Consider the following 12,109-nt stretch of genomic DNA (forward strand, 5'->3'; position numbering starts at 1 on the left):
AATAGCCTTCTCGCGACAACAACCTTTTTAAGCCCTAAAAATTCGAAGCAATTGGCCCCGTAGGTATTGAGAAAAGCGATTATTTTCACAACGAGAAGAAGAAAAGAAATACCAACAAGATAGCGATGCTCAAATATAAGGGCACGAAAGCCAAAGAGGAGTAGTAGTCTACCTTGCTTAATAGAATACCTTGCCTTAATTAGTCTACTGCACGGTACGGTCAAAAAACTTCCGACTTTCGCGTATTACGCGAGAAGTCGCTGAACCGCTCCAAATAATTTTTACTAATTTTGATAAGGTCATCACACAAAATTTCGAAGTGAAAAACGAATCACATAGAGCCTACAAAAAATTTTGAAATAAATAAAAGTAAATTCTTATAGCAAAAAAAATACAATCTTCAACCGCTGAAAATTTGAAGCAATAGGTCCAGTAGTTGATTTTCTATAACAACAACAAGAAAAATACCAACAAGAACATCAACATAACATGACAGCGAAGCTCATATATATGCATCCGAAGGAGGTACCGGTGTGCAATCTGACACAGTAGCCGGTACCGAACTACAGCAGACCACCAAAATATCAACTTAAGCGAAAGAGGAACCGCCACAGCAAGCGCAATTTTCAAATTTGAATGACGTCATCCCAAAAAAACGAAATAGAGGCCTCACAAAATTTTTTAAAATCAATAATGGTAATAGCCATTTAGCGAAATAATTAATGTTCAACTATTGAATATTTCAAAGCGATTGGTCCAGTAGGTGATGAGAAAAGCCATTTTTTGACGACAAAAAAAGGAAAAAATTAGAAAAATATTAACAACGTAATAACAAAACGATCCATATGTACATTTCGTGTCCAACAAGAACAACAACAGCATAATAAAAAAAAAAAACGATTAATTGTTACATTCCGTTTCCAATAAGATTCTAACAGTTTACTGCTTTGAAAATATACTATACAAGGTTGTGTGGAAGAACCCCGAAGAAACGATAAGATTCCTTCAAAAAATGGAAACACAATATATCCAAAATTTAATTTGTTCACCTTAAAAACGATGGTTTGCTAATTTCAAAGAAAAACATGCTCAAACAAACAAATATTGAGTTACTTTTCGAGAAAAAATAAATCCGACAAAAATATTTTATTATCTTTTATGATATATATATCAGTGAGACCTCAACTGTTGCATTATCGCTGACCGAAATTTTTAATCGGGTTTATATTTTGTGACCTTCTGAGGAATGCACTATGAGCTTCTTCAGTCAGGCTGCTCTTATTACGAGACCTTATAAATTTCATAACTGACAACGGAGATTTGCAAGCATAATATGTAGATGAAAACATGGAAAGTAATGGCAGTTGCAAGGTTTTTAAAGCACGAAATGACAATTTCGGAATGACAATTCAAGCTCGCAATATTTCGTTTTCCGTACTTCTCCCTTGTATTCCCTTCTTTGACGGTAATTTTTCCATATTTTCTAACTCAAGTCAATAATTTTGTTTCCACAAAATTGAGCTACTGCATTCATACAGAAAAAAAAACGAACACCGACTATCAGATAATAACGAGACTTAAAAATTTCTGCGTGAAGGGGAAAGATGTTGTTTCTGAGGCGTCGCTCGCGTGTCAGGGGTGCCTAGTATAAAAACCAAAACCGCCACGAAAAGAATGCAATTGTGAAGACCAACATAATCAACTAAAAGTAAATTATTTTGAAATTTGCTAAGAAATGGAAAACGGTTGATACTCTACGGCAGGGTCGTCCAACCCGTGGCCCGCGGACCACATGTGGCCCGACTAGAAGTTTTGAGTGGCCCGCGCTGCATTTTCGGAAATGAATATAAGAAAAAATATTAAGTAAAACTTCCATTTTTCAAGTGATGTAGTTATTATTGATATTATTATTGATACAAACAATTTGTTCATTTTCCTGAAATGCGCTCTGCTAGCCCTTTCAAACGAGCCATGAGTGCAATTTTGAATCGAAACCAACTGAAAGATATCGATATATAAATAGTCGCTTACACACTTGGGTTTTTTTATTCTCTTTAACGTTACCTCATCTGTCAGACAATCTTCTTTTATTTTATCACGTGGTCTCTCGTTCAAATGTAGCACCAACCAAATATTACTAGATCAAACATGCTGGGGGCATAAATGATAATTGCCAATGCTGTGTGTTTAGGCGTGGTATGTACTATGTACATGCATAAAATCCTTGATGTTTTGGCAATCAGGTAAAATATTGATGAGTTGACAATTTTGGATTGCTTTGGCGCTTAAATAACGTACAATTGACAGTCCGATTTAAGGGAGAGGTTTAAAGACTTGCCATTACTCAATTTTACCGAAAATACGTCTCCAATGAAAGAATTTCAGAGGATTGACAGAATGGCTGTTTTAATGACCTCATTATTTGTCAGCACTTACTTGTACAAGCAAATGAGATCACTAATTTCTGACAGTCATATAAAAAATTGGCTTCGCATTGCTACATCGTCCATTTCAGCGAATATTGAAAACTTGTTAGCGAAAAACAGTGCCAAACTTCACACCAAAATATCTACGCGTAGAAATACCTTTGTTGACTTTACAGTATCTTCGTTCTTTTATTGTTCTTATTATTGAGAAAGTTTGATGCGAGGGTTGTTTGTTTTTACCTTTTTTGTCATTAACTTTTAGTCAGTGTAGCAAAACTAGAAAAATAATTACCATGATAAGTAGCCCGCGCAATTATTAGTAAACTAAATGTGGCCCGTCGGCCAAAAAGGTTGGCCGACCCTGCTCTACGGTATTAGTGAAAATAACACTTTTGAACAAAACCTTGGGTAAATTTATCCTGCTTTTATTTAGTTCGGAAGTATATCAATGTATCTATCACACGACGATCAAATTTTAAATTATGGGCTTTTCGGGAGTCTGTGTAACATATTATGCAGTGTTGTGTTACAAAAACTGCAGAATATTGCTCTGTTTGTATTTTCATAGGAACAATAGATTGATCATGTGAGAAATCATAGACGTGTCTGAGGTCGATGTTTTGCTCGACGTATCACATTTCTAATCAGTGGCAAGTCTTACTTAGGCCTTAGTGGAAGCTATTTGATATAAATATATTTTTATTAAATATATATATTCAACATCAGACGCAATAGACTGTTCGAGCCGTGGCGATCGATGTGTTGGCCACCGCTGTACTGCATGATGCTTAGTGCTATGATTTACGGTGTCTGTGTTATATCCATATTACACTGAAGCCACACCTGAACAGTGATGTGATATTACCAATAGGAAAAGAAATATGTATCGCATTTTTTCCCTGATCATGGGTAACACTATTTTGGAAAGATATTGTCGAAGAGCGGAATGGAAACCTTTACTCAGAAGATTTGCATATCTTTTGCATTGAAGTACAAATTTGTTTTCAATCACAGTATCGTTTCTTACACTTTGGCTCACGTGCCTATTTATTCACTTTGTTACATTATGGTTCCATTACATTTACACCCACGACAATTGCACCTGCATACTATGGAATTTTTTACGGATATTTGAACCCATACTAACCCTAACCCATGGATTTTAGCACCCTCATATAGATTGAACCCGCGGATATACGGGTGCAAATTTATGGATTCAAATGTACGTGGGTTCAAATGTAAGGTCGTCTTACATTATGTATATATCCGTGGAAATTTTTTTCATATGACTACAGTTTCGGACTATCACCAGATATTTTTTGAAAGTTTAGGTTTTCTATACGCCGAGTGCCATCATTTATACCAATATTTTATTTAGCAAAGCGTATCACTTCTTCAATCTACATATCACTTCTATGAATCATTCTGAAACATGTATCGTTGGTTAAAAATAGTTTCCAAACGGATTCGACAAAACGTGAATAGAGACGTGGAATTACAATAAAGTCAAAAGAACATTGGAACCGCCTTCGAAACTCACACAGTATTCGAAACATAAAAGAACGTTAGTTTCGATGAGAAAATGTAAGGAAAAACTAGAAAAATAATAAAATGTGCAGTAACGCAAATGAATAGTGAATGGTGCATATTTGATTTATTCAAATAAATGCCTGACTGGCCAAAAATCATTATTGTTAAAACTGAATGGACAGAAGAACATGCAAATCATGCAACATCATTTGCATTGAGAAATCTGGCGAATCACATTTTGCAATCCCAGCATTTTCTCCCATTGTGCAAACAACCAAAACGGATGAGGGTAAAAGTATCTTGGAATTGATAAAAAATATTCTGGTAATTTCTTTTCAAGGTGGTTTGCATTTATTTTTTGATCCGTATTGATATATATATTTATATTTTCTGAAAATGATAAAATAAAGCAACAGTCAAATAGTAAACGCGCGTTGGGATTTTTTTTTTACAAAGTCCAAGTCATGCACAAAATGGGGATTTGGAAAAAACACATTTTTCGTTTTAATTAACAAAGTAGTAAATAAATATACAGTTGGGATCAGGTTGTGAATGATTTAAAAAATTGAATTTTGAGCGCAATCTGCATACCTAACTCAAACCCTAACCGGATAATAATTATTTTTATTTTTTTTTATTTTTATGAGAGTTGTTGTTTTTTGACGAGGGCTTTGTACAAAAAATCTTTCGAGTTGTGTTTAAACAGATTACTTACAATTGAATAATGTGATTTATGTGGATTGAGAGTCAGAATGAAACACTTAATCAAGTGAGAAACATACATCAATAAATTGAATTTCTCATTAACTTTTCGACGTTTGTCGAAATATTTGTTCATTCGTAAGAAAATTTTTTTGTACAATTGATGCGTTTCCAGAACATTACATTCTTGTAAAAGTCTGTTGAAACTAAATTCTCACCAAAGCCATTCTAGTGAATTTCTTCCCATATATTACTCACAAGAAAATAAAGTTTTGTCGCAATTTTTTTCTGATCAACGCCATTTCATGTAGTTACTGTAAAAGAATAGAATCGAAACTTTTACTCAGAAAATTTCCATATCTTTGCATTGAAGTATAAATTTGTTTTCAATCATATTATCGTAGCTTGAGTATTGTTTCTTACACTTTGGCTCACGCGCCTATTTATCCTCTTTGTCACTTTATATATCTATGAAAATTTTTCATATGACTGCAGTTTCAGACCATAGTCAGATATTTTCAGTATTATTCAAAGGGTTCCGGATCGGTTTTCAAAACGTCGAATGCCAGCATTTATATCAAAATTTTATTTAGCAAGATGAATGTATTAAGTCATAAAAAACTGCATAAAACATAATATTCTACATATCGACTCCATGAACCACTCTGAAACATGTATCACTTGTTACAAATTGTTTCCAATAGGATTTAACAAAACGTGAATAGAGAGATGAAATGATACAATAAAGCTAAAAGAAAAATGGATCTGCTTTCGAAACTCACACAGTATTCAAAACATAAAAAGAACATAAATTTGAATGAGAAAATCTACCAAAAATTAAAAAAAAACAAATGTGTAATAACGCAAATGAATAGTGAATGGTGCTTATTTGACTTATTCAAATGAATGACTTACTGACTAAAAATCATTATTGTTAAAGTTGAATAGACAGAAGAACATGCAGATATTGCAACATCATTTGCATTAAAATATCTGGCGAATCATATTTTTTAATCTCAGCATTTTCTTCGATTGTGCAAACAACCAAAGTAAATAAGGCTAAAAGTAGCTTAAAATTCATGGGAAATGATCTGGCAATTTTTTTTTTCAATGTTGTTTGCATTTATTTTTCGTCTTAATTCCTAATGATAGATTTACATTTTTATGGAATTGATAAAACAAAACAACCGTCAAACAACAGTCTTTTTTGTACAACTGTGCCGCCATTAATGCGAAAATGTGAGACTTGGGAAAAAAAATCACCACGTTTTTAATGACAAATTAGTAATAAATATACAGTTGGGGTGAGGGCTGGGAAGGATTTGAAATTTGAATTCCGAGCGCAACATGCATTTCTAATTCAAACCCTAACTGGATAACTACTAGTTTTCATGTGATGAGCGTTGGTGGTGTTTCCGCCATGTTGTATTAGAACAGATTGCTTGCAATTGACCAGTGGTATTATATTATGTGGGTTGAAGCGAGCTGCCTCCCTACAGACTATTACAGACAGACTATATATATACGAATCTTCCCCAATGATTATTTTGTTTGTATTTCGTATTTGTATTGCGTGATTTTGCAAATGTTTCCCGAATCAGACAGATGTGAAGAGTCAAAATATAAAACCCAATTGAGTAAAAAACAGTCATCAGTACCTTGAATTTCACATTAACTTTACGACGTTTGTAAAAACATTCCTCTTTTTCATTCGTAGGGAAAATTGTTGTACAATTGAATTTGTTAACTTCATTCATGACGAAGATTTAAAAGAAACATCAATTTCTATTAACAATAGGAAAGTATTCCAGCATTGTAGGAAAATAGGCTCCCATTGCTCATATCCTTTTTTTTATCAAAGTCAATACAACGAATTGAATTTTCTTAAATAATTTAAAGAGTTGACGACGACAGGAAAGTGTTTTTGTCAGCGAAGGGTATATAATAGGAGATAATGTTGAAAAACAACGCATAACTGCTTGACGGCTCCAGAGAAACGGAGAAATAAGTTTGTGTGCTTTCCAAATGCCTCTGCAGGTAACCAGTGAAAATAGAGAATGGCAACCTAAGAATTTAAAAATATCACAAATTTGAATTTTGTTTAATTTTCAGTAAATTCTGCAACATTTTAGCATATTTATAAATTGAATATGAAATTATTCAAACATTCAATTCAGAGATAAAATTTAATTCAAGGATTTGGGTACAAAAACTATTTAGAAATGTGTCCGGAAATTCTGGTTTATTTATCATAATAGGCGTATTATGAGAAATGTCCCTGCACACCTATATTTATAACCATAAAAATATACCTCATCCAATAATGAAACGTTCGCAATTCTTCATAAAATATATCGAATAATCATTAATCGCTGAGTAGGCGAATATTTTACAGTCAGTGATTGCTAGTAACTCTGCTTTTGGCCAAAAGTACACTCAAAAAACATTCAAAGTATATGTTTTCCATGCAGTTTTAATCTTAAACATGTTGAGCTTCGTTACCAAGGGTGTTTTAATCTTGTTAGTCATTGGAATTTCGCAAACAAAGGGCGAGTGCTGCGGTCGTGGCAGAAATGGTATGTATATTTTTATATTTGAATATTCAAATTTAATTTAATCAAACTTAATTAATTTTATTTAAAACTTAAAATGCGTAATGTTTCATTTCATACCTCACTGGTTCTCAACCTTTGAAGAACTAATTTAATTACGGTTATTATGGTTATGGGTTTATTCCATTTCCACCACAAATTTTTATCAAAATGATTGTAAATTACAGTTGTACTCGCATAAAAGATTCATGTTCAGTAAACCATATTTATTTTCATGATTCTATGCTTTTTACCGTATGACTTTTTCCTTTTCTCAGGATTTTGTAAAAATTGTGCGAGGGTGGGCTTTTGGAGATCACAAAAATGTTGTGGCCTAACAAGTGGAAACGAAAAGGGGGGATGCAATATATTTTGTTGCAATTGTATCTGTGCCCATGGACATCCTATTATCTCCTGTGAGTCTGCTTACATTTTTATTAGTTGGGAATCAAGTATTTTTCTGAGAATAAATAGAAAATTTCCTAAGTGTTATTTAGTTTTGGTAACTAGTTGTTCAATCTGATTCTCATTTTCACTGATTCATTTCTTCTTGAAAATGTGCAAAGACATTCTTGTCTGGCAATTTATGTGATGTTATTGTGTTTCAACGAACCTTTATTTCAAAATTAATAATACTCACCGAAAAGAAAATTTTCACCTATATTCATTGATGACATTACAAATTATTGAAACGATTTTTAAAATTTACTTAGGGAGGAGATACTTGAAAGCGGGTGAATCAAGTCACTACACTTGCAAGCAAGACGTTCACACCGTTCCTCACGGTGATGCTGAACGATACATCGACCTCGATTCCAAGAAAAACGCTTGGGACGTTTTCAACAGCCTCGATCAAGACCAGGATCTCAAAATCAACCGGAATGAGTTTTTCGACGCTATGAAAGCTCGCTTGTCAGTGAGTAGAAATAAAGAAATATACTTTACAATACTACTACATTAGCAAAAAGAGAAGTAAATATACATCATATACTTCGGTTATATTTTGTCACATTCTGGTGAATTGAATGGAGAATAAGATGATTCGAAAACAATATGCAATTCTATGCGTTTGTTTGAATATTATCTGGCGCAATGCGTGATTTAATATAAAATTCAAGAATGTATTTTTTGGGTCGGGTTTAAGTTAAATATGAATAACGATATGGCCGGGTAAACGGCAACATGTAAAATCGTTATGGGCAGTACTTTCAGAATAAGGATTTTCATGTGTTCAATATGTTTCTACTGACAGGATGACCACGATGATGCTGACTTGTTCGCATCTCATCTGCTGGATACCGATTTCCTCGACACAATTGCCGCATACTTGGATGCTGATGATGATATGATTCACGATACCGTGAAGGACCGTGCCATGGCTTCAATTTTCCAGGAGTTTAACAAAATGGATGTGGATGAAGACGGGTATATCCAGGCCGGCGAATTCGACAAAGATTTAAAATAAACCGAAAGTTATATCCTATTGCCAGAAATTTGATTTTAAATTGAACTATAATATTGTGAACAGAAAATTTCATTTCCGTAACATATGATAGGTTTCTTTTTGTACATATACCAAATAAAAGTCACAGACTGATTGTCAACTATTTGACTTATAAAATCTATTCCGGCCCCAATACTTAAAATAGGAAGTACACTGAAAGCCATCTCACGTGTAATTGATAGCATTTTCTTTGTGAAATTTGACAAACGTTATTCCATTTTCCTTGAACTTTAGCATGTGTGATAATAGCAAGGTATTATATTTTATTATTATTTTATGTAGGCCTACTTATTATTTTTAGCTTGTCGATGTGATTCAGAACCATTTTGCGTCACAGACATTTAGGTTTGGGAAATGACTAAGATTTTTTGGCAGTATGGCAGTAACCACTGTCATGAATAGTGATATTTTTGACTTTTATTATAATATACTCATACTTGCATTCAAACTTTGTTTTATGATTGTAATGATAGAAAGGTTTCAGTGGTATCAGCATCGATTCATGTGTACAGTGAAAATATCGTTTCGTTCTTCTTCCGGTAAATACTGCATTCAATTTGAATGCGTGAAATATTTTGGTGCAATTTTAATTGATAAAAGATTAAAGCGGATAAAAATTTTATGTTGTACAAATATGCTCTGTAAAATATTTCTATGGAAAAAATTTGTTGGGAAAAATTTCATTCCAGTACTGACGAAATTTCCTTCGTATTAGCCACATATTGACGAATGTAAAGTGCAAATTGTGCCCTACTTTTAAATCATTCGAACCAATGATTTACCAATTTTTGATTAATTAGCCCTGCCAAAGTCTAACGGTCTTACGCGAAGAAGTAGAAGCGACCGCCTAAACTCCAACAATACCAGGAATTGACGGTATAGCTCAAGCGTCGCACGTGTTGATCAGTGCTTAAACAAAAATCAGATTAAGGCTTGTTTCACCAAAACTTTGCCATTCTTGGATGCTTTTTCGTTGGATTTTTGAAATGAAAAGCTCCTACTACGTTCCGATGTCCGCCATCTTCAGGAAACTATGTACTAAGCAGGGAAGTTATAGTCATATTTCAATAATAGCTCATTGCAACACTCAAAGGGCCACAGTGCCGACTGCAAGCCACAGTGAAAACTGAGGCTGCATATATGGTAAAACTGGAGTAATAATATAGCATTCACGTTAAAATGAGGCAACTCAGATTTTCTTTTTTCAAAAAATTTAGCTTAGAATATAATGGCTTAAGCGCCAATAAATTCAATTCTCTTTCGTATTTTAAGATTGAAATGTTACCTCTTACCTATCATATATACATATTTCGAGCTCTCCATCCCTTCTACACGTTTTAAAAATAACACATATTCCATTGCTTATGCGAGTTAATATTTTTACTTCATAATTAAAATGGAAATAAAATAAAATTAATATTGAAGCATAAAATAAATATTGAAATCTTCTTTTGAGTAAATTATGTAAATTTTAGCATCCAATATCTACGATAGTTTTTAGTTAATCATGGCACAAGTAGGAAAAAGGATAAAATAATGATGTCTTGGAAACAGAATTTCGAAATGTATTTCTTCAGAATATTGACGCTGTCTCTTAAAAAGTAACAACAGTATTATACTATTATACAACAGTATTATACAGTCCCATTGTTCTGAGTTTAGAAAAACATTTATTGCCGGAATGTTTAAAATAAACAAGTGAAGTGGAATTCAAGACTTTTCCAAATTTTTGCTTCCCCATCGGGAAGAATTTCCCCTTCATGGAGAATATGTAAATAGCTTATGTGATTAACGCAGTATTTCATCACAACGATTCGTAACATTTAGACAGAGGAAGTTGTTCTATAGTTTTAACATGAGAGTGAAATAAAACAAAATAAAACTGTGTTAACGTTTTAAATATTTTTTCAAAAATTCTCTCAACTGCAAATTCGATTCGCAGAAAGTTGTTAACATTGTTAAAATGATTCTTAGGAGAATTCACATAAAATATTCAAATTATTTAAAATTTTGTCTAGATTCACTTGGTTTTGAGTTTTATACCCGGAACAAAAAATATTTAAAAAAAATAGCAAAGTTATAGACCATTGCAATTCCCCACGGATTGTATCTATAGCGCGTACACCTTTCACAGGACCATCGTTTGCGAGAATACTTTTCACGAGATTGCAGTTTAGCAAGATAAAACATTTGCTCAAATATTGTTTTATACAAACGTGTTTTTGCAGGTAGAAACAGAAATTATTGAATATTTCATCACCGGAAAATTGGTGGTTCCCCCCTCCGTTATGCTCCAGTGATTCCGGAAGGGGGCGCGTCTCAGAATGAGGGTATTAGAAATAAAGTATATAGAAATGATCGGAAAAATTAGTTAAATGCCTTTTTAAAAGTTATTTTTCCTGCTCCCCCAGTCACGGTCCAGTGATTTTGACTTATTAAAGACCTCTGAGATGTCTAATTAGGAATCTAAAAACATAGGCGTGGCTGTAAAAATTAGTTGAATCATTTTAAAAAAAAATTCTCCCACTCCCCGGTTACGCTCTAGTGATTTTATTTTATATCTCGAGAATCGTGGTAGATAGAGATGCTATATCTGGGTTTTACATGGTAATGGAGGTAAAGTTTATGACGAACAATTGTCGTCACGGTCGAGTGATTGTCACGGTCGAGTGATCACAGACCTCAAAAACTTATAAAACAGGACTTACTTACGATGTACAGGTTTATGATGTGTTATTCAAACTACACAACGGTCTAACTTGGTCGGGGCAGCGCGCAGGACGAATTCCCACGATTCGCCCGGCGTTAACGACCACCGTGCACACACCCACTAACGAGCGTCCGCTTTTTACCGTGTTCAAAAAATTTTCCTACGGTTCTCCTCGAGGGTAGCGACCTCTTCTGGATGTCACCGTAGCGCTCTCTTCTCGTGCTGTACGTTTAGTGTTATGATTTATGACAGTGCTTCTCCACCCCTTTTTTATATCGCGGTCCACTTGCACGGAGAATTTAACTTCGCGGACCCCCTTTATTAACGTTCCCTTTTTCAGAGTCTAAGATAAGTCGAGGCAGGGTTGTCCAAGACAATTCGAATATTCGAATATCAAAGTATGATTATTTGTTATTTTTTGTGCGAACGTGCGACGCTTATGGTTGCGACAATTTTGCACGGTTGCGCGGTGGGCATTGCCGCCATTCTCTTGCAAACCTTCTAATTTACGCATCCATATCCAGTACGTAAAAAAATTACGTCAAAAGCCGTACATGTTACAATCCCCAAAAATAATTTATACTTTTCCCGCTTTTTGGCAAATAAATAACCGAATTGCGTAAGTCATTTTCGGCGATTTTGAGTT

The 12,109-nt window shown here is 33.9% G+C and overlaps 1 protein-coding gene across 1 annotated transcript; it reads left to right on the forward strand.

Annotated features, from left to right (window-relative positions):
- The first annotated feature begins 7,129 nt into the window (after nucleotides 1-7,129).
- LOC120347719 (uncharacterized) lies at nucleotides 7,130-9,201 on the forward strand. Its single transcript, XM_039417790.2, has 4 exons — nucleotides 7,130-7,234; nucleotides 7,528-7,665; nucleotides 7,963-8,165; nucleotides 8,502-9,201. The coding sequence occupies exons 1-4, from the start codon at nucleotides 7,144-7,146 to the stop codon at nucleotides 8,712-8,714; spliced, it is 645 nt and encodes a 214-aa protein (XP_039273724.1). The 5' UTR covers nucleotides 7,130-7,143; the 3' UTR covers nucleotides 8,715-9,201.
- Nucleotides 9,202-12,109: the final 2,908 nt, after the last annotated feature.

The sequence above is a fragment of the Styela clava genome, chromosome 1 (genome assembly GCF_964204865.1).
Source record: "Styela clava chromosome 1, kaStyClav1.hap1.2, whole genome shotgun sequence".
Lineage (NCBI taxonomy): Eukaryota > Metazoa > Chordata > Ascidiacea > Stolidobranchia > Styelidae > Styela > Styela clava.